Source organism: Carcharhinus amblyrhynchos, unplaced genomic scaffold (assembly GCF_965287045.1).
Source record: "Carcharhinus amblyrhynchos unplaced genomic scaffold, sCarAmb.v2.hapA scaffold_38, whole genome shotgun sequence".
NCBI classification, from domain to species: Eukaryota; Metazoa; Chordata; class Chondrichthyes; order Carcharhiniformes; family Carcharhinidae; genus Carcharhinus; species Carcharhinus amblyrhynchos.
Window position 1 is genome coordinate 2,883,228 of NW_027649779.1, and position 24,146 is coordinate 2,907,373.

Consider the following 24,146-nt stretch of genomic DNA (forward strand, 5'->3'; position numbering starts at 1 on the left):
CTAATACATGTGACAATAAATCAAATCAAAAAAGTATTCCCCTCAGTTTGGGAGTGCACACATGTTCCAATCCAAGTACTAGGCTGTAAAAAAAAATCACTATCCGATAACCCTATAAAACCTTAAGAAATGTCTGGATTATTATAGAAGTAGCTCACTCTCTGTCTCATGAAGAAAGCTTCCACAGCAGGAGACTGGCTGACAAACACAGGACAGGTCTGTTAACTCTGTTTGCAGCACAGACCTTCGATCTGATGACCCTCGTGTAATCCAACTGTCTGCGTGAAGTTTAAAGTAGGCTCTCGAGAGCCAAGAGATTGTGAAGTGATCCATACTGGCTTCAGCCCAACACCCACACTCTGGATCACAACACTTAACTGTTCAGAGGAGACTGCAGCTACAGAGACCAGCACTCTCTCTGTGTCATCCTGTTTGTCCTCTGGGACTGGTAGAACGTAAGAAATAGGAGCAGGAGTAGGCCATCTAGCCCTTCAAGCCTGCCCCGCCATTCAATAAGATCATGGCTGATTTGAAGTGGATCAGTTCCATTTTCCCGCTTTCTCCCCTTAATTCCCTCGTCTATCAGAAACCTATCTACCCGGGACTTAAATATATTCAGCGAGGTAGCCTCCACCACTTCAACGGGCAGAGAATTCCAGAGATTCACCACTCTTTGAGTGAAGAAGTTCCTCCTCAACTCCGATCTAAACTGCTCCCCCCTCCCCCCCTTATCTTGAGGTTGTGTCCTCTAGTCCTGCTATCTTTTCTAAGCGGGAAGAATCTCTCTACCTCTACCCTATCCATCCCCTTCATTATCTTATACGTCTCTATAAGATCCCCCCTCATCCTTCTAAACTTCAATGAGTACAGACCCAGTCTATTTAGTCTCTCTTCATAGTCCAACCCCCTCATCTCCGGTATCAGCCTAGTGAACCTCCTTTGCACTCCCTCCAAGGCCAAAATATCCTTCTGCAAGTGCAGCGACCAAAACTGCACACAGTACTCCAGCTGCGGCCTCACCAGTACCCTGTACAGTTGCAGCAAGACCTCCCTACTTTTATATTCTATCCCCCTCGCTATAAAGGCCAGCATCCCATTCGCCTTCTTGATCACCTGCTGCACCTGCGGACTGGGTTTTTGCGACTCATGCACAAGGACCCCGAGGTCCCTCTGCACCGTAGCATGCTGCAGCTTTTCACCCTTTAAATAATAATCCCTCCTGCTATTATTTCTGCCAAAGTGGATAACCTCACACTTGCTAACATTATACTCCATCTGCAGATCCTGGGACTGATTGGTGTTTGGTATAATAATACTCACAAAGGTCAGTTCTAATGTCTCTGAGATCATTTTAACTGCAGCTAATCTAACCCTAAGGGAATCAGGTGGCACAGTGGTTAGCACTGCTATTTCATAGCGACAGAGACCCGGCACGGCTCACTGCTGCACAGACTGCACGTTCTCCCTGTGTCTGCATGGGTTTCATCTCTGGTTTCCTCCCCTACACCAAAAGACGTGCTGGTTCAGTGCATCGATAATGCTACATTCTCCCTCAGTGTACTCGAATAGGTGGCGACGCAGGGATTTTCACAGTAACCTCATTGCAGTGTTAACGTAAGCCTGCTTGTGACACTAACAAATAAACTTCAAACCAGAGGCCCAATCAACATCTGATTGTAAGAGGAGAACAAGGTGTAAGGGAGCAATAACATTTGTGTGTTATGATTGGTGTTTAAAAGTTACTTAGATAGGCACATGAGCGGCATGGAGATGGAGGGATACAGGAGACTGTTTTAAATAAAGTTCAGGAGCCTTGGGACACCCCTGGGAATCAGTTGATTCCTATGGACCTTCCAACATATTTTCTGGCTCACTTGTTTCACTCGGGGATTCCCTTGAATGTGTGTATAAGGATGTGGATGATACTGATGTTTTTCTCTTTTAATCCACAGGTGATTCAGTCCGCCTTGTCCAACAAGGGGCATACACACAGTGGGTCGTACGAGGGCTGCTCTTGGTTGTTTCGAGAGCAGCCTAGTGCTTCATGTCATTAGTGTGTGCTTAAACTGGACCAGCTGACGGGCAACACGACAGCTCAGTGACTGTCACTGTTTGCTGTGCAGATACATGGATTTGGGCCGGTGTCTGTGGGAGTTTGCACATTCTCCCCGTGCTTGCGTGGGTTTTCTCCGGGTGCTCCGGTTTCCTCCCACACCCCAAAGATGTGCTATTAGGCTAATTGGTGTAACAAATTGTCCCTAAATTAGTCTCCCCTCAATGTGGAATGCCATAGACAAGGGTCATGGGTGGAGGGGGGACTGGTAATGTTAAAATGGTGGCGCGGGCTCGTTGGGTCGAAGGACCTGTTTCCCGGGCTGTGTTGTTCTTTGTTTTTATGATGAGTGTCACTGGGAGGTGTGTGATAAAATAGGAGTGGAAACATCATGACACTTAAATGTGACTGACTCTGCCTGGCTCAGAGCTGTGAACCTCAAAGGGAGAACAATGATGGACACGGGGAACTCCAGAGATTTCTGAAATCTGAGGACTTTCTGAGAGAAGAATTGAAAATAATCTGAAACAAAATGACCACTATGGACTCAGGGTGAAGTTCAATAACAGCACAGCTTTATTTTCTTTTACGTCGACAGAGAAGTGCAGTCAGGACATACAATCGGACTGTCCCGAAAGCGCTCTGTCTGTCCCTCGCAGCAGGCTATGGTTATACCTGAACTCCGCGATTCAAATACTAATACTTTATTTACAGTATTCGACCTTAGCCATCCCATCTTGATGTTTCCAAGTGTTGAGGAAATTGTTTTAGGTGTGTGTTAATTGTTTTGTCTGATTGGTTATTTAATAGTCTAGAATCTCCGGGGTTTGAACCATTGGTGTGTCATTGATCTCAAAAGAGGTTTTGAGGGGCCAGGAATGTTTCCTTAACTATGCTAATTTTAGGCATCTCCATGGGTTGTTTGACTGTTTTAAAAGTGCTGATTTTGATGGGGTGGGGATTTAGTTCCTGTAGGTGCCATCCTGCTTCTGGTATGTTGGCCTTTATAGGAAGGGGTATAGTGTATAAGAGCTGGAGTCTAATGCTACAGTTGTACAGAACGTTGGTTAGACCGCATTTGGAGTACTGGGTCCAGTCCTGGTCACCTTACTACCGGAAGGACGTGGAGACCCTGGAGAGAGTGCAGAGGAGGTTTACCAGGAGGCTGCTTGGTATGGAAGGACTGGGTTATGAGGAAAGATTGGGTAAATTGGGGCTCTTTTCCTTAGAAAGACAGAGATAGAGGTGTATAAAATAATGAAGGGTATAGATAGAGTAAACAGTGGCCGGCTTTTTCCTAGATTGGAGACAAATATCACGAAGGGCCACGGGCTTAAGGTGAGGGGGGAGAGGTATAATTTGGATACTAGAGGGAGGTTTTTCACACAGAGGGTCGTGGGGGTATGGAGTGCACTGCCAAGTAAGGTGGTGGAGGCAGGCACGCTGGACTTGTTTAAGGTTTACTTAGATAGGCACATGAGCGAAACAGGGATGGATGGTTATAGGAGACTGTTTTAAATAAGGATCAGAGCCTCGGGACATTACTGGAAATCTAATGCTACATGTGTTGATGTTCTTTCTCTTTTACTCCGCAGGTGCGTCGGTCCACCTTGTTGTCTAATGAGGGGCATACACACGGTGGGTCGTGTGTGGGCTGCTCTTGGATGTTTCGACAGTTGCCTAGTGCTTCACGTTGTTAGTGTACGCTTAAACTGGACCAGCAGATGGGCACCATGACAGCTCAGTGACTATCACTGTTAGCTGTGCAGATACATGGATTTGGGCCAGTGTCTGTGGGAGTTTGCGCATTCTCCCTGTGGTTGTGTGGGTTTTCTCCGGATGCTCCGGTTTCCTCCCACACCCCAATGATGTGCTCTTAGGCTGATTGGTGTAATAAATTGTCCCTAAATTATTCTCCCCTTTATCTGGTTTCCAATGGGGGTACCATAAGCATAGACATGGGTCAAGGGTGGAGGAGGAAAAACACATTGTTAAGATGGCGGCGCGGGCTCGTTGGGCCTGTTTCCCGTGCTGTGTTGTTCTTTGTTCTTTGCCCAGCTTCCCTTATGTGCTAGCCCTCATTTGCATTCTAAAAGCATGCTCTTGCCTACTGATCGGTAGACAATTTGTGATTTTTAGAGGAGAGGCTCTGAGGATAACTTTAGTCTGCTTCCATTTTGTGTGCCCAATTTCATAAAATTTGTTGTCTGGTAACATTCTCAAGGCTATTTGCAGTCCTTGGATTGCAGTCAGGAAATAAATCTGACAGCTCACAGAAAGTAATGCTTTAATCTTCTGTTTGAGACACATTGTGACTGAAAAGAGCAAATGTTAAAACTTCAGGATAGAAATACTCAGAATGTCACGAAGACGAGTGAACTGTCCAATTAATCCCATTCACCGTCACTGCTAATTTACCCTCTGCAAGTATTTATCCCATTTCCTTTGGAAGTTACTATTAAACCTGCTTCGAGCACCTGTCAGTTTGTACATTCCAGATCTCTTCGAATCATTGCGTAAAAAAGATCTCCTTATCATGCCCTCCAGTTAGGCTGCCAATTGTGTTAAATCTCTGTGTCCTCTGCTAACAGAGCCTCCTGTTCCTGGGAAATAGATTCTCTCCATTGACAGATCCTCCTGCTCCTGGGAAACAGTTCCTCTTTATTGACACTATCATAAATCATTTGCCATTTTAAACATCTCTATTATACATATTTTCTGGCTCAGTTGTTTCACTTGGGGATTCCCTTGAATGTGTGTATAAGGATGTGGACGATACTAATGTTTTTCTCTCTTAATCCACAGGGGATTCAGTCCGCCTTGTTGCCCAACAAGGGGCATACACGTGGTGGGTCGTACGAGGGCTGCTTTTGGTTGTTTTGAGAGTAGTACTTCATGTCGTTAGTGTACGCTTAAACTGGACCAGATGCTGGGTAACACGACAGCTCAGTGACTATCACTGTTTGCTGTGCAGACACATGGGTCAGTGTCTGTGGAAGTTTGCACATTCTCCCTGTGCTTGCGTGGGTTTTCTCCGGGTGCTCCGGTTTCCTCCCACACCCCAAAGATGTGCTATTAGGCTGATTGGTGTAACAGATTGTCCCTAAATTAGTTTCCCTCAATGTGGAATGCCGTAAGCATAGATAAGGGTCATGGGTGGAGGGGTGACTGGTAATGTTAAAATGGTGGCGCAGGCTCGTTGGGCCGAAGGGTCTGTTTCCCGGGCTGTGCTGTTCTTTGTTCTAAATCTCCCCATCATATTCCCTGATCTAAAAACCCACGTTTTTCCTGTCCTGAAGAATCATATGGACTCGAAATGTTAACTGTTTATCTCTGAACACAGACCTGCCGAGTTTTTCTGCTTTTCTCCCTGATTTTCCTTCAATCAGAAACCCTTCATGGTTTTGAACATCCCGGTTAAAGAGGAGCACACAGAGACAGAGAGATACAGAGGAAAGGAGGGACAGAGAGACAGAAAAAAAATTGAGAGATTTTAAAAAGCAGAAAGCTGAGGTCGTCAAAGATAAAAGCTGAGAAACGGGAAACAAGCAACACAGAATAATGTAAAATATAAGAAGCAGGCTATCAGTTCCTTGCCATGGGTATCAGAGCAAACCCTGACTGATCCACAAACACAGCCAGTTATATCTGGAAATGAAAGTCTGAACAGAAATAATAGGCTCATTTGTAAATGTCACCGCAGTGCAACTCTGTGGACAGATATAGGCCTCATTGACAGATGCTCTGACCAGATTGTGGTCCCTGGATTTATTTTCTGCTCGGAAGTGAGATGTGCGGTTTGGAACCGGCAGCAGAGAAAGAGGAAGTTGTGATACCTGAGAATGAAACAGTGGGCGTCAGTTTGATGTTATCGCCGTGAACAGTCTTCCTGCCTGTGAGGGTGAACTCACTGTGACAGCATCAAGAACAACCACACAGATTGCTGCTGGTTTCAGCATTACAGTCACCCCCATTCCCATTTTAAACAATATAGAAAGGAGATTCTTTTGGGTTTTTAACATTGTCACTGAATTGGGAGATGGACTGAGGGTCATGACTGGGAGAGATGAGGGATAATTATATCAAACAATGACTTTTCCTCAAAAACAGTTAGCAGAAAATTTGAGATTTAAAGCAGGTCAGGGCCTGTCAGAGGAAGTGGGAGAGAGAAACAGGGAAAGGAGGATTGAGTCTCTGTAAGTTAGACGTTGTCTCAGACAGAGAAGAGAGATTAAGTGTTTTCGATGCTTTTTGAGAGAGAGGTAATGAGAGAAAGAAAAACCTAAGTCAGTTTAGGCACAAACGTAGAAAAGTTAAACTGTCTGAAAGAAAGATAGACAGAGGTTAAGTGACTTAGGCAGTATCTGAGAGAGAGATTAAGTGAATGAGAGAAAGGCGCGGGTTTCATTGAGTGTAGGGGTGGAAGGTAAGTGAGGTGTGTGAATGTCAGAGAGAGAGATGTGCAGTGAGTGTGAGAGAAAGCAGAGCGATGTTAAGTGAGAGATATTAAGTGAGTGAGAACAGGTTCACACACCCAAGGATCACTGAGAATGATCAAAATGAGGAGCTCACCCAGAAAATTACAGGAATCTTCAGCTGAACACAATATTCATTCTTAAAGGGGCAGTCGGGGCTCTGATGCTGCTCAGCGTCCAGTTAAAGGGGCAGGCACAGCTGCACTCTTCCCTCTGTTCTGTAGACAATGGTTAAAGGCTGATAGGAGTGAGGTTTATTTAAGAGGACAGTATGTGGGAAGCATGATCAATAAATCATGGAATTCCTGGACACACTCTGCACTCCTTCCCTACCTGGGAATCAAACTGTTGTCTAATTATCCCAGCAGTTAACAGCTCCTCTGAAATCCTCCAGCTCTGACTATAATGCAGATTTCAGCCACTTTACTTTGAGCTGATTTCTATTTCAATGATCTGGCACTGACACAAACAGGTTTAAAATAGTCTGGAAATCGAAACCTGCCGTTTCACTCTCAGTCAGGAACAGGTTCCAGTTTTACACCAATTTAGCAGCACATTACCAGCATTCACTGTTATTCTTCCTGACTCTAAACACAGTTATGAAGGAGCTTCTGTTCCACGTCTAGGAGCTCTGAACCATAGAAAAGAGCGACTGGGACTCATTTCTTACACACCTCAGGATGCTCCCACACAGTGAAAAGTGACGAAAAAGACCCAAGTGCTGTGTGTCCCTCTCAGCATGAGGGACTGCGTCAGGAATGAAGTTCTGTTCCTGCTGTATGATCCACCCCCAGATCGACCTTTCAGAGCTCCACACACACACAGCAGGTGAACGGTCTCTCCCCAGTGTGAACTTGCTGGCGTGTCAGTCGGTTATATGAATGGCTGAATCCTTTCCCACACAGAGCAGGTGAACGGCCTCTCCGCAGTGTGAACTCGCTGGTGTGTCAGTAGTGTGAGAAACGCAGCTCACAGTCAAACAATTTTAGTCGAGTCAAGTTCCGAAGGAGCAAGATATTTTATTTAACGTTCTTGCAAGACCGGGTGTCCAAAAAAAAGGCACACCTTACATCAATTTGCAGCACATTTTTATACTTTTTTTTACAAGCATTGTAATGGCTTTGCAATGTGTTGTTCTCCCCTAATTGGTGGTTCCTGTCCCATCTATGTGTTGTCATTCCCCTATTGGCTCGAGGTGCCCCAAGTTTCCATCCCCTCTACTCCCCATCTAACCATGTCTCCTGTTATCACAAGAGTGCATTAGTAAACTCATCCGTCTTACCTAACACTGTTACATGTCCAGTTCAGATCGGCGGTAATCAGTCTTTTGCCAACTTAATCACTGCTGTCCCGACTATCTCAGTGACCTTTTTCCCCCTTTTATGCTCAGTTGTAGGAACAACACATCTTGCATACCATTTGTTTTTACAACCTGGACCTCGTACATTCCTTCAGGATGTGGTGTATGCTTCACTGCACACCACACATCTGGTGTTATTCCTACACCACAGGCAGTCTCTTTATTGTCCCTGACTATTGCTCTGTTAGCATCAGCAAATTTTATGTCCTGTGTTTGTGACTAAAATCACAGTTGTTCCCATAATGTGGGTTAGCAATGTGCCTGACTATATCCGGTCTACCTAACTTTAGGCTATTTTTCTATGGTGTACAGATATACGTGTTAACAGCATCTTTACCTGTTGCTCACAGTAGGTTATATGAATGGGCGAATCCCTTCCCACACACAGGGCAGGTGAACAGCCTCTCCCCAGTGTGAACCTGTTGGTGTGTCAGAAGGTTAAATGAATGGGTGAATCCCTTCCCACACACCGGGCAGGTGAATGGTGTCTCCCCAGTGTGACTGCACTGATGAACTTCTAATTGTGACGGGAAACCAAATCCCTTCCCGCACTCCACACATTTCCATGGTTTCTCCATGGTGCTGGTGCCCTTGTGTTTCTCCAGGTTAATGATCAGTTGAAGCCTCGCCCACACACACACACACACAATAATTTCACCCTGCTGTGAATGCTGTGATGTTTTTTCAGGCTGTGTAACTGGCTAAAGCTCTCTCCAAACTCAGTGCACTGGAACACTCTCACTCAGGAGTATTTTTGTCTTGATGCTTTTCCAGTCACACTGATGTTTAAAATCTTTGCCCGCAGGCAGAACAGACAAATATTTCTCCTTTCACGTTCAAACACCGATGATATTCAGCTCCTAATGAACTGAATGACTTTGCCAGACGTGATGTTTGGTTCGAGTTTTCTGCCTGCCAATCCTCCATTTCCATAAGAGAATTTTACATTCGGTTTGAGGGAAATAAGGGTGATTATTAAAGCCTAAAGTGTTTTTATTATTGTCACAAGTAGGCTTACATTTAAGTTACTGGAAAAATCCCTTAGTCGCCACACTCCGGGGCCTGTTCGGGTACACTGAGGGAGAATTTAGCATGGCCAATGCATCCTAACCGGCACGTCATTCGGACAGTGGGAGGAAACTGGAGCAGACGGAGGAAACCCACGCAGACATGGGGAGAACATGCAGTCTCCACATGGACAGTGAACCCAGGTCCAATGTACTTAATTGGGTACAGCAAGGAATGTTTGGTAACAGACATCTAAAACGATATTTCGGGATACATAGAGTAGACACATCTCAATGAGAAAAATATTCACAGAAAAGGCGCATCATTTGTGGCTGACTAAAAAAGTTAAAGTCTGTATTAAACTTAAAGAAAAAAGCATATATTTGTGCAAAGTTGAGTGGCAGGTGAGAAGATTGGAAAGAATATCAACAAGAAATAAAAAGATTGATAAGGATGGAAAAACTTGAGTAAAAAGAGAAAGTGAGCCAGTAATATAAAGGCAGGAAATAAGGGTTTCTATAAATATTTTAATCAGAAAAGAGCGAACAAAGTGAGCATTGGTCCTACAGAAAATGCATCTGGGGAACTGTTAGTGGAAAGTAGGGCTACGGTGGATGAATTGAGCAGGTATTTTGAACCCGTCTTCTCTATAGAGGAAACAAGTAACCGCCCAGAAATATTTGTAATCACCAAGTGAAAGAAATCGGAGAATTCCGGATGCCAGGAAAGTGGTATTGAGCAAATTGTTTGGAAAGTGGGATGACAAATTCTCTGGTCGACATGGACTTCACCCTGAGGAGAGGCTAATGTGATACTTGGTGCATTGGTTTTAATTTTCCAAAATTGTGTTGATTCAGCAAAGATTTCATCATATTGAAAAATCATAGAACCCTACAGTGCAGAAAGAGGCCCTTTGGCCCATCGAGTCTGTACCGAACACAATCCCACCCAGGCCCTACCCCCATATCCCTACACATTATACCCACTAATCCCTCTAACCTACACATCCCTGGTCACTAAGGGGCAATTTCTTAGCATGGCCAATCAACCTAACCCGCACATCTTTGGGAGGAAACCGGAGCACCCAGAGAAAACCCACGCAGACACGAGGAGAATGTGCAAATTCCACACAGACAGTGACACGAGCCGGGAATCAGACCCAGGAGCTGTGAAGCAGCAGTGCTAACCCACTGTGCCACCCAAACATGGATGGAAAGGATTACAATCTGGTTGTAACCTCGACTCCACATTCCCGCTTCCCATTCTAATCTCTCACCCTCTCACTGAGGATTTAATTAGCTCTGCTTTAAAAATGCTCAAAGGCTCTGCTTCCACTGCCTTTTGAGAAAGAGACTGGCTTCTCATATTTACCCTGCAAAAAGTGTTAGGCGAACTGGCTTGAAGGTACCCTTTTAGCGAACAGTCATAGAGCAATACAGCACAGAAACAGGCCCTTCACCATTTCTGGCCCATGCTGTTCTCCCAGCTGGTTCCAGTTGAAAGGATTACAAGGATATGGGCCAAATGCAGGCAATTGGGATCAGCTGGTTCGCCTGGATCAGAAGTGATGAAGGGCCTGTTTCTGTGCTGTATTGCACCCAACACCCTCTGTGTAAAACAAAACTTGCTTTGTACATCTCATTTAAACCTTGTCCCTCGCACTTTAAACCTATGCCCCTAGTAATTGACTCTTCCACCCTGGGAAAAAGCTTCTGACTATCCACTCTGTCCATGCCTCTCATAATCTTGTAGACTTCTATCAGGTCTCCCCTCAACCTCTGTCGCTCCAGTGAGAACAAACCAAGTTTCTCCAACCTCTCCTCATAGCTAATGCCCTCTATACCAGGCAACATCCTGGTAAATCTTTTCTGTACCCTCTCCAAAACCTCCACATCCTTCTGGTAGTGTGGAGACCAGAATTGAACACTGTATTCCAAGTGCAGCCTCACTAACTCTCTATAAAGCTGCAACATGACTTGCCAATTTTTAAACTCAGTGCCCCGGCCGATGAAGGCAAGCATGCTGTATGCCTTCTTGACTACCTTCTCCACCTGCATGACCACTTTCAGTGACCTGTGTACCTGTGCACCCAGATCCCTCTGCCTATCAATACTCTTAAGGGTTCTCCCATTTACTGTATATTCCCTATCAGTATTAGACCTTCAAAATTGCATTACCTCACATTTGTCTGGATTAAACTCCACCTGCCATCTCTCTGCCCAAGTCTCCAACTGATCTATATCCTCTGATGGTCCTCATCGCTATCTGCAAATCTGCCAACCTTTGGCAAGCTTACTAATCAATCCAGTTACATTTTCCTCCAAATCATTTATATATATTATGAACAGCAAAGGTCCCAGCACTGATCCCTGAGGAACACCACTTGTCACAGCCCTCCATTCAGAAACACACCCTTCCACTGCCACCCTCTGTCTTCTTTGACCGGGTCAGTTTTGTATCCACCTTGCCAGCTCACCTCTGATCCCATGCGACTTTACCTTCTGCACCAGTCTGCCATGAGGGACCTTGTCAAAGGCCTTACTGAAGTCCATGTAGACAACATCCACTGCCCTACCCTCATCAATCATCTTCGTCACTTCCTCAAAAAACTCAATCAAGTTAATGAGGCACGACCTCCCCTTCACAAAACCATGTTGCCTCTCACTAATACGGTATGTTAGCTTTTATTGGTAGAGGTATTGAATTTCGGAGCCGTGAGGTCATGTTGCAACTGTACAAAACTCTGGTGCGGCCGCACTTGGAGTATTGCATACAGTTCTGGTCACCGCGTTATAAGAAAGATGTGGAGGCATTGGAAAGGGTGCAGAGGAGGTTTACCAGGATGTTGCCTGGTGTGGTGGGAAGGTCTTATGAGGAAAGGCTGAGGGACTTGAGGTTATTTTCGTTAGAGAGAAGAAGGTTACGAGGTGACCTAATTGAGGCATACAAGATGATCAGAGGGTTAGATAGGGTGGACAGTGAGAGCCTTTTTCCTCGGATGGTGATGGCTAACACGAGGGGACATAGCTTTAAATTGAGGGGTGGTAACTATAGGACAGATGTCAGAGGTAGGTTCTTTACTCAGAGGGTAGTAAGGGTGTGGAATGCCCTGCCTGCAGCAGTTGTGGACTCGCCAACTTTAAGGGCGCTCAAATGGTCAGTGGATAGGCATATGGATAACATTGGAATAGTTTAGGTTAGAGGGTCATTAGATTGGTTCCACTAGTCAGCGCAACATCGAGGGCCGAAGGGCCTGTACTGCGCTGTAATGTTCTATGTTCTATGCTAGCCCTTCTTGATTACCTTCAGTTTATCAAAGTGGCCAGCTATAACCTCTTTAATGATTGGTTCTAGCATCTTCCCCACAAAAGATGACTATCTAACTGGCCTAAATTTCCTGTCTTATGCCACCATCTGTTCTTGAATTAGCAGGCTTATAATTGCTACTTTCCAGTCTGATGGAGCCTGTCCAGAATCTAGGAAACTTTGAAAATTAACACCAATAAATTTACTGTCACTGTCTCATTAACCACCTTCTTAAGATGCTAGGGTGAAATCCATCCTGACCCAGAGACTTGGCAGCCGCAGCTCCATCAGTTTGCTCAGTACAGCTTCCCACATCAGTGTAATTTCTCCTAGTTCCTCTCTCCCTTCCACCTCCTGATTTACAGCTAGCGCTGGCTGGTTTTGTATTTTCTATAGTGAAGACAGAAGCAAAGATTTGTTGATTTCAACAGCCATTTATTATCTACTATTATTCCCCATTCTCTAGAGATCCAATCCTCACTTCATTCCTCCTCTAATAATACCTATAGAAACGCTTGTTGTTCATTTTCACATTAGCAGCTAACTTCCTCTTATACTCAAATGTTTTTCTTTCAATTAACCTTTTAGCCATTCTCTGCTGTTCTTTATATTCCAGCCAATCATCTGACCTGCCACTCACCTTTGTGTAGCTATATGCTTTTCTCTTAAGTTTGATGCTCTGAGGAAGGAGACAGGGAGAGGGAGAGCCCTTCAAAAGGAATTATTTTAAAATAATAATAATAATCATAATTCGTGGGGTGTGAGCATTGCTGGCAAGGCCAGCATTTTTTGCCCAATTTTTGAGATTCCCATCTGAGCTGTAAACCTTTGGATTAAATCCCACCATCAAAAAATTATTTCCCAGCTGAATGTGTAAACTGATTCGCTCAGTCATCCTATTTACTGATAGAACAGCACAACTTCACCAGAGGAAGGCCACTCAAACACTTAACATTTGCAAAGGGATTTCCTCAGTGATCATCACTCTAACTTTAAAAGCTCAAAGCATTTTAACTACCGCTCTCACTGGCGAGAGATAGTTTAACTGTTCTGTCTATGATGGCACAAATCACTCGTTCACCCCAACGAGTTCACATCGAAATGCAGGTGATTGTTACGTTGTCAGTCACACATAAGAACATAAGAACTAGGAGCAGGAGTAGGCCATCTAGCCCTTCGAGCCTGCCCCGCCATTCAATAAGATCATGGCTGATCTGAAGTGGATCAGTTCCACTTTCCCGCTGTCTCCCCATAACCCTTAATTCCCTTGTCTATCAGAAACCTATCTACCCGTGACTTAAACATATTCAGCGAGGTAGCCTCCACCACTTCAATGGGCAGAGAATTCCACAGATTCACCACCCTTTGAGTGAAGAAGTTCCTCCTCAACTCCGATCTAAACTGCGCCCCCCCTTAACTTGAGGCTGTGCCCTCGAGTCCTGCTATCCTTTCTAAGCAGGAAGAAACTCTCTACCTCTACCCTATCCATCCCTTTCATTATCTTATACGTCTCTATAAGATTCCCCCTCATCCTTCCAAACTCCAACAAGTACAGACCCAGTCTATTCAGTCTCTCCTCATAGTCCAACCCCCTCATCTCCGGTATCAGCCTAGTGAACCTCCTCTGCACTCCCTCCAAGGCCAATATATCCTTCCGCAAGTGCGGCGACCAAAACTGCACACAGTACTCCAGCTGCGACCTCAGCGGTACCCTGTGCAGTTACAGCAAGACCTCCCTGCTTTTATATTCTATCCCCCTCGCTATAAAGGCCAGTATACCATTTGCCTTCTTGATCACCTGCTGCACCTGTGGACTGGGTTTTTGCGACGCATGCACAAGGACCCCCAGGTCCCTCTGCACCGTAGCATGCTGCAGCTTTTCGCCCTTTAAATAATAATCCCTCCTACTATCATTTCTGCCAAAGTGGATAACCTCACACTTGCTAACATTATACTCCATCACACCCGGGACAGAAGTGTGCTGGAAGGCCTATGCTGCTTGGTTGCCAAGTAAATTTGTGTAACACGTTTGAACCTTGGCCCAATGGTACCAATCATAATCATAGAACATAGAACATTACAGCGCAGTACAGGCCCTTCGGCCCTCGATGTTGCACTGACCAGTGGAACCAATCTAATGACCCTCTACCTAAACTATTCCCATGTTATCCATATGCCTATCCACTGACCATTTGAACACCCTTAAAGTTGGCATACCGTATTTTCTGTTGAACAACATGGGTTTGAATGGCGAGGCGATTACCCAACATGCTCTGCGGGCGAGAATGTGCCCTATCCACATTACTACAATCGTTGCGCAAGCGCGCTACCTGGCTCTGACTGGGACATGCGCAGTGTCTGCACTCTGACCGGAGCATGCGCATTCCGGGCTGTGACTGGAGCCGGAGAGAAACAATGGAGTGAGGTTCAGTAATGGAGCCGCTGGGTGACCGGGGAGGGAGAGAAGCAGCGGAGTGGGCTGGGAGGCTTCATAAACACCTTGTGGATACCTCAATCCAGGTAATATGTTCCCGGTACCGTTTCAATCGGGCACCGAATAGAGTCGGAGCTGAGCGGCTCCAGGCCCGGGTTACCGGCCGCCATCTTTATAGGAACAATGTACAACAGGGCGCATGCGCGGAGAGCACGGACCAGTTACCAACTCTCCCGGATTGGACTGGAGTCTCCAGGAGTTTATTATTTGTCCATGGGGATGTGGGAGTTACTGGCTGGGCCAGCATTTATTGTCCATCCCTAATTGTCCTTGCAGCACAGTAGTTAGTCCTGTTGTTTCACTGCATCAGAGACCTGGTTCGATTCCTGGATTGGGTCAATGTCTGTGTAAATTAGATGGGCTCATGAAGGAAATAAACTTGCAGGGGAAAGGGAATATAAAAGGGGAATGAGACTGACTGGATTGTTTGACAGAAGTCGACATGGACTTGAGTTACTGAATGGATTATTTCTGTGCTGTAATGACTCGATGAGTGGAAATATATAACAGAGCTACAGTGTCTCATTACAAGATGAGAAATAATAAATGTACTTTGTTACAGAACCATAAATAGTATATCAGATCCACAATATAACAACACTCGGCATATCTCTATCCTCTAATAATTTATTATTCTCTTAAATGTCAGCCATCCCCAAGGGAAACCAGCCCTTTAATTGTGAACATTAGGAAAGAGACCATCCTTTTAGCCAGACTGATAAATGTGTCAAGCTGAGGGAGCAAAGGATGTCAATGTCTTTGAGAGAGAGAGTTGTAATGCGGAAGTTGGCCAATGAGCTTCAGAAAGAAACTTCCTCCTCTGTGCAACATCTGGGAGGAAATCAATGTTTCTCCCTTTCCATTTCTTTTCTCATTCTCGGGGAAATTGGGGACTTGCACCAACTGAAGAAAAAGGAAGTGAATTCAGTCTTACGTTCCACACATTTTTAGTCCAGTCATATGTGCATAGATCTGTCTGGCAGCCTGCATGGAGATTTTCAGCTCTCTGTGTCCAGGACAGGATGGATCTGTCAATGGATCTGTCAATCAGCCTCAATCAGCACCTTCAGGGGAATTGGGAGGGTGAATATTAGATACAGCAGAGTGAGAATGGAGGGAGAATGTGTGGGATGGAGATTCACAGCTTTTGAGGAACGAGAGGAAAACATTTCCATAGAAAGTAGAATTGTCTGTTCTGAATTTCGATCCTGTACTGCCACTGATAACTTGTGTCAACTTGTTTTACAGGATATTGAAAGAGGAATCACAGGCTGAAACCTCAAATGTCAGGTCCTGATCTGGCAGAGTCATATTCCTTGGAACCTGAATATCATCAACCATTGAATCTGGAAGGAGATTTGAAAAGATTTTAAACATCAGTGTGACTGGAAAAGCATCAACACACTTCCACATTCAAGTGAGAGTGTTCCAGAGCACTGAGTGAAGAGCTTTAACCAGTTACACAGCCTGAATAAATATCACACCATTCACAGCGGGGAGAGACTGTTCTGTGTGCGGGTGAGTCTTCACCTGATTGTCCCCAAGTGAGAGGCAGGAAAACCTGCACCATGGATAAACCATGGAAATGTGCGGACTGTGGAAAGAGATACAGTGTCCCCTCTCTGTTGGAGACTCATCGGCGCATCCACACTGGGGAGAGGCCGTTCACCTGCTCTCAGTGTGGGAAGGGATTCATTCGGTTCCCCCACCTGCAGTCACACCAGCGAGTTCACACTGGAGAAAGGCCATTCACCTGCTCTCACTGTGGGGAGGGATTCACTCAGTCATCCCACCTGCAGACACACCAGCGAATTCACACTGGGGAGAGCCCATTCACCTGCTCTCAGTGTGGGAAGGGATTCACTCGGTCATCCAACCTGCAGAGACACCAGCGAGTTCACACTGGGGAGAGGCCGTTCACCTGCTCTCAGTGTGGGAAGGGATTCACTCAGTCATCCCACCTGCAGACACACCAGCGAGTTCACACTGGTGAGAGCCCGTTCATCTGCTCTCAGTGTGGGGAGGGATTCACTCGGTCATCCAGCCTGCAGACACACCAGCGAATTCACACTGGTGAGAGCCCGTTCATCTGCTCTCAGTGTGGGGAGGGATTCACTCGGTCATCCAACCTGCAGAGACACCAGCGAGTTCACACTGGGGAGAGGCCATTCACCTGCTCTCAGTGTGGGAAGAGATTCAACCAGTTATCCGACTTGCAGAGACACCAGCGAATTCACACTGGGGAGAGACTGTTCACTTGTTCTCATTGTGGGGAGAGATTCACTCAGTCATCCCACCTACAGAGACACCAGCGAATTCACACGGGGGAGAGACCGTTCACCTGCTCTCAGTGTGGGAAGGGATTCAGAGTTTCATCCCAGCTGCTGAGACACCAACAGGTTCATGAGTGATTCCAGGGGTTGGATTCTGCTGTTACTGTTTCAGCTCTCAGTTACATCCAGGACTGCATTTTGTTCATTCTCATGGTTGGTGAATGGAGAGAGTCAGAGGGTTTCTTTCTGCTGGACTGGCAGGACTCATGACTTTGGATGGGTGGAAGAGGGGACTCACAATGTTGAAATGGTGGCGCGGGCACATTGAGCCAAAGGGCCTGTTTCCCGTGCTGTGTTGTTCTTTGTTCTTTTTTTGCCTCCAGTGGGTTGATGCTCTTTGAGTCTTGTTGTGAATACTTGGTTTTAAATTTCATAAGGATCACAGAGTGACGGGGTGTTAGGAAGGTCAGAGATATGTAATTAGCATTTCTGTCTGAAACCATCCCCCGCCAATCCCCAAATCTCCATCCAATTTCCTTTGTAATAGATTGTTTCCACTCCCTCCACCCTCATAGGGAGCGGGTTCCAAGTCAATACAACTCACTGCAGCAAAATATTCTTCCTCACATCCCTCCCCCTGCATCTCTGACTCAAAACCTTAAATCTCTGTCCCCCTCATCCCTGTCCCATCAGCGAATGGGAACAACTTTACTTTGTCCACCTTATTTAAACCTGTCAGAATCTTGTCCACCTCGTTCAAATCTCCCGTCAACCTCCTTTGCTCCAAGGGGAACAACCCCAGCCTGACATCGACAATAAAGAACAAACTAACAGAATATGTTAATACCTGAAATCAAATGGGAATGTTTAATTCCTGTTTTAAAGATATTGTGAATATATTGTCCTGGACAATAATGAAACTGGGATAACTCAGCTTGGGTGTGGTTGAATGGAATATATCAATCTGGTATCCACCTACAGTTAGTGAAAGTCTGGAACGTGTAGCTGGAAATCACTCCCTAACAGCACTGTGGGTGTATTTACAGGCATTGTAGCAGTTCAGGAAGGCAGTGTTGGGGTTGACCATGGCCGAGGCAGCTACATACAGACACATATTCTGTTATAATGGAAGGAGTGCAGATTTAAAGTGAGGAATTATGGGACTGGACTGTCCTGACCACGTTCCTGTGACAGCTCAGTTTCTGCAATTACTGATCATTAAAGCTGCTGAGCAGGACCCCAACTGAGGACCTGGTGGGAATATTTACTGGGAATGAGTTGGAATTAAATTTATCCCAGGACCGGCTGGCGTTCAGTGGCTGAGATACCCGAACTGTAAAAAGGGGAGTCTGACCAATCAACAGTGGTAGGTAGTTGGATAAGAAATTAAGAAGCATTCTCAGGCATTGTTTAAATTAATTTATCCTAAATTTGTGCTAAAAACTGTGACTGATTTGTGTCCCGATAGTCAGTGAAGTGACGGTATACTCCAAGTAGCACAGGACTGAAAAGCGGACCCTCTGAGAGTAGATTGTGACGGTTATTATCTTCCCCCATAATGGCCAGTGAAAAATCAGAGCTCGAGTGGGGACTGGACAGGGCTCTTACCTGCCATTTGGAAACCCAGAACACAAAACCAATCAATAAAATGGTTCGAGAATAGAGCCATTTCGATGGTTCAGATTCGAGACATTGGCTCTGTTCTTTCTGACCTGCTGAGATTTTCCAGCATTTTGTGTTTTTGTTTCAGATTCCAGCATCCGCAGTATTTCACTTTTATGATAAAATGAGATTTGGAATCCCCACGACCCTCCCGCAAAACAGAGGGAGTGGTGGGAGGGGAAAATAAGGATAAGAATGAAGAAGTCTGGCTTCTGATTAACAAAATGAGTGAATCAGTTTATAAAGCACAAAAGTTATCCATCCCTAACAATAACTGATCAAATTACAATAATTAGGTTGAGGAATGTAACAAAAAATGAATAATGAAGTTTAAAATCAAGTTTGTTTTGTTGGAAAAGTTTTTTTAAAATTATGTAAAGTGCCATAATTGCGAGCCAAGTTTTTTTTCTGCTCACTCCCCACCCCTTTAGGCTCTGTACAAAAGTTAACCCTTTCAGCACTCAGTTGATTTGTTTTTGAATCACTCGGAAACTCGTGTCTATTTTAGTTTATAATTGTGGATTTATTCAAACCAGTTAAATCTGAAAATTTTAAATGTAGCCTGGAGGAATTTGGAATAACTGAGAATTCTCTCGTTGTCACCTCAACCCCAGATAAAGAACAAAAATCTAACAGGTGGTAATGGTAACTCAATAAACTGTTGATTGAATCCTTGAATGTTGAATGATTCTTCTGAGTTCATTGCCCCCAACACACTGGAAACCAAGTATTGCCAAAACCTTCAGACAATACAAAGACTCACGAAAGCCAGTGTCCCAGTTTAAAGATTTATCTTTTATTTGACCAACGATCGAAGGGAAACATTATTGGACAGTGTAAAACCTCTCTAGAAGAGAAGCATCCTGATCTCTGCAACAACTCTGACGTAAAATGCTTAGGATAGATCAATTAATTATACATTCTTCATGTCAAATTCTCTTGCCTTTCATTAGGTGTGAATCAATAATTTTCCATACCAAAAAAATCATTAATTACATAGAACATAGAACATTACAGCACAGAACAGGCCCTTCGGCCCACGATGTTGCGCCGACCAGTTAAAAAACAATGACCCTCTAACCTAAACCAATCCCTTTCCATCCATTAGCCTATCCACGGATCTCTTAAATGCCCCCAAACTAGGCGCATTTACAACTGCAGCAGGCAGGGCATTCCAATCCCTCACCACCCTCTGGGTAAAGAACCTACCCCTGACATCCGTCCTATAACTACCCCCCCTTAACTTAAAGCTATGCCCCCTCATGCTAGCTTTCTCCATCCGAGGAAAAAGGCTATCACTGTCCACCCTATCTAAACCTCTAATCATCTTATATGTTTCAATAAGGTCCCCTCGTAGCCGCCTTCTTTCTAACAAAAACAACCTCAAATCCCTCAGTCTCTCCTCATAGGACCTCCCCTCCATACCAGGCAACATCCTGGTAAACCTCCTCTGCACCCTCTCCAAAGCCTCCACATCCTTCCTATAATGTGGGGACCAGAACTGCACACAGTACTCCAAGTACGGCCGCACCAGAGTTGTGTACAGTTGCAACATGACGCTGCGGCTCCTAAATTCAATCCCCCTACCAATAAACGCCAAGACACCGTATGCCTTCCTAACAACCCTATCTACTTGATTCCCAACTTTCAGGGATCTATGTACACATACACCTAGATCCCTCTGTTCATCCACACTATTCAGAGTCCTACCGTTAGCCCTATATTCTACACATCCGTTATTCCTGCCAAAGTGAATTACCTCACACTTTTCCGCATTAAACTCCATCCTCCACCTCTCAGCCCAGCTCTGCAACATGTCCAAGTCTCCCTGTAGACTAAGACACCCTTCCTCACTATCTACCACACCTCCAACTTTGGTGTCATCAGCAAATTTACTAATCCACCCAACTATACCCTCATCCAGATCTTTTATAAAAATTACAAACAGCAGTGGCCCCAAAACAGATCCCTGAGGCACACCATTCGTAACTGAACTCCATGACGAATACTTACCATCAACCACCGCCCTCTGTCTCCTATCCGCCAGCCAATTCCTAATCCAATTTCCTAAATCACCCTCAATCCCATACATCTGCAATTTCTGCAGAAGGCTTCCATGGTGAACCTTATCAAACGCCTTACTAAAGTCCATATATACCACGTCAACTGCCTTACCCCCATCCACCTCTTTGGTCACTTTCTCAAAAAACTCAATAAGGTTAGTAAGGCACGACCTACCCTCCACAAAACCATGCTGAATATCTCTAATCATTTCATTACTCTCCAAATAACTATAAATCCCATCCCTAATAATTTTTTCTAAAACCTTGCCCACAACAGAAGTAAGACTCACCGGTCTATAATTCCCGGGGAAGTCTCTGTTCCCCTTCTTAAACAATGGGACAACATTCGCTAACCTCCAATCTTCTGGCACTATACCGGTGACCAACGACGACCTGAAGATCAGAGCCATATGTCATATACTTTAGCCAATTCTGTAACTTGTCCATGGAATCCAGACGCTTCCTCCCCCTATTGCTGACTCCACTTCCCCTATTGCTTAGCAATCCCAGACACTTAGCTATAAAGATCAAAGTTACTGTTCCCATTCGCTCTTACTCTGCCACTGGCCAACCAGACAAATGCAAATTTTCATGTCTGAGAAGGCATTGTCTTATCTGGACAGTGTGAATGGATCCTATTCATGAAGCTGCTTTGAAAACCTTTCTATTAGAAACTTTCCTGACCAATGCTGGCAAATTCTGTGGTTTCATTGTTCTGAAGAATGTAGCCTGTCTGTAAGTATCCCTGGACCATCATGCCTTGCAGCAGCCTGCCTTTGGCTTAAGGTTACATTTGCTTTTAAAATACAGCTAATATCCATGTTAAAATTGGAAAATTCATGTTTAAATCAGAATTACTTGTTTAAATCTCTGAATTACAAGTAAACCAGAATTACTTGTTTAAATCACTGAATTACAAGTAAATCAGAATTACTTGTTTAAATCTCTTACTGCATTTGCATATGTAGACTGTTCCCTTGTTAGCTTCTGGATCATTTAACTCAATGCTGGTAGTGTCTGAAATGCCTAATGGTTTAAAATTTCTCAAACTTTAGGAATTTTCTCCAACAGCTTGCCATTGCGGAGCTTGGAGTACAGCACTTGTTGTGGGAGTCTTGTGTGGGGCTTGAGGACAATTTGGCCAGCCCATCGCGGCTGGTCTAGTGTGATCAGTGCCTCACTACTGGGGGTATTGGTCCGGGACAGAACACTCACATTGGTATGCCTATCCTGCCAGTGGATTTGCAGGATTTTGTGGAGGCAACGACGGTGACATCTCTCTAGGGATTTGAGGTATCTGCTGTTCACTGTCCATGTTTCTGCTGGATACAGAGGGACAGAGACTACAGCTGCTCTGTACACCATGAGCTCGGTGCTGGATTTGAGGTCTCAGGCTTCAAACACTCTGTTCCTCATGTGTCCGAAGCCTGCACTGGCACATTGGAGTCGCTGCTGAATTTCATCGCCGATGTCTGCCTGTGCCGATAGGAGACTCCCAAGGTGTGGGTAATGATCCACATTGTCCAGGGGCTCACCATGGATTTTCCAGATGATACCAAGTTGGGTGGGAGGGTGAATTATGATGCAGAGATCCTTCTGAATGATCTGGAAAGGTCGGGTGAGTGGGCTAATCAATGGCAGATGCAGGATAATTTGGATAAGTGTGAGCTTATTCACTTTGGAAGCAAAAACAAGAAGGCAGATTACTACCTGAATGTCTGTAAATTGGGAGGGGGGAGTGTGCAGAGGGACCTGGTTATCCTTGTGCATCAGTCACTGAAGGTGAGCATGCAGGTGCAGCAGGCAGTAAAGAAGGCAAATGGCATGTTGGCCTTCATTGTAAAAGCTAACGTACAGGGGCAGGGATGTGTTGTTGCAATTATACAGAGCCTTGATGAGGCCACAGCTAGAATGTTGGGTGCCATTTTGGTCTCCTTTTCTGAGGAAGGATGTTCTTGATCTCGAGGGAGTGCAGCGAAGTTTTACCAGGCTGATTCCGGGAATGGCGGGACTGACATACGAGGAGAGATTGACTAGGTTAGGATTGTTTTTGCTGCAGTTCAGACAAATGAGGAGGGATCTCATAGAGACTTATAAAATTTTAACAGGACTAGACAGGGATAGATGCAGGGAGGATATTCCCAATAGTGGGGGTGTCCAGAACCAGGGAGTCACAGTCTGAGGATTCAGGGTAGACTATTTAGGATGGAGATGAGGAGACATTTCTTCACCCAGAAAGTGGTGAGCCTGTGGAATTCATTCCCACAGGAAGCAGTTGATGCCAAAACACTGAATGTATTCAAGAGGCGGTTGGATATAGCTCTTGGGGCGAATGGGATCAAAGGTTATAGGGAGAAAGCAGGAGGGGGCTACTGAGATGGATGATCAGCGATAATTGTAATGAATGGCAAAGCAGGCTCAAAGGGCCAAATGGCCTCCTCTTTCTCCTATCTTCTATGTTTCTGTATTTCATCCTTACAGGAATGTGCCGATCCTGAATTCCTATCAACTTGCACTTAAAAGCCTCCCACATTCCAGAACATAAGAAATCAGAGCAGGAGTAGGCCATCTGGCCTTCGAGCCTGCCCCGCCATTCAATAAGATCATGGCTGATCTGAAGTGGATCAGTTCCACTTTCCCGCTTTCTCCCCATAACCCTTAATTCCCCTGTCTATCAGAAACCTATCTACCCATGACTTAAATATATTCAGCAAGGTAGCCTCCACAACTTCAATGGGCAGAGAATTCCAGAGACTCTAAGTGGGAAGAATCTCTCTACCTCTACCCTATCTATCCCCTTCATTATCTTATATGTCTCTATAAGATGCCAGATGTGGATTTGCCCTCAAACATCAGCTCCCAATCTACATTCTTCAGTTCCTGCCTAATATTGCTGTAATTAGCCTTCTCCCAATTTAGTACCTTCACGTGAGGAAATAGGGGATTCCTGCACTGACTGCCTGCCCCTTGTAGCAATCACCCATCTATCTGCCGGACCTTGGGTGTGACGAAGTTTCTAAAGCTCCTGTCTATGACACTTTCTGCCACCATCATGCTCCTCAGTGCATCCAACTGCTGCTCCAACCTATCCATGCCGTCTGTAAAGAAGCGTCACAGATCTCCCACATTTCACAAGTGCAGCACTTAAACCCACTGACTGACATTTCAAGCACCAATTAAATTATTTCAGAAAATTTATAAAACTCTTACCTTCACTTTTACCTTCTGGCAGTGTCCTTTTTTTAGATAAATTGGGGTTGTTCTCCTTGGAGCAAAGTAGATTGATAGAGGTGTACAAAGGTACATGGAGGTGTCGAAGTTTACATGCTCTGTTTACACATATACAAGCTTTATGGGTCATCCAGTCTCGAAATGTTGGTTCTATTTTCTCTGAAGTGGAGATGGCGGTGTTGGACCGGGGTAAACACAGTAAGACGTCTCACTGCACCAGA

General features: G+C 45.1%; 1 protein-coding gene across 1 annotated transcript in view; it reads left to right on the top strand.

The window, feature by feature from the left end:
* The window catches only part of LOC145362394 (uncharacterized), a 74,129-nt gene extending 56,454 nt beyond the window's left edge, over nt 1–17,675 (top strand). Inside the window, exons 5-6 of the mRNA XM_080218440.1 lie at nt 6,449–6,466; nt 16,412–17,675. Coding sequence (XP_080074566.1) covers nt 6,449–6,466; nt 16,412–17,107 — 714 coding nt within the window. The 3' untranslated portion in view covers nt 17,108–17,675. The remainder of the gene's footprint in view (nt 1–6,448; nt 6,467–16,411) is intronic.
* The last annotated feature ends 6,471 nt before the right edge of the window (nt 17,676–24,146 follow it).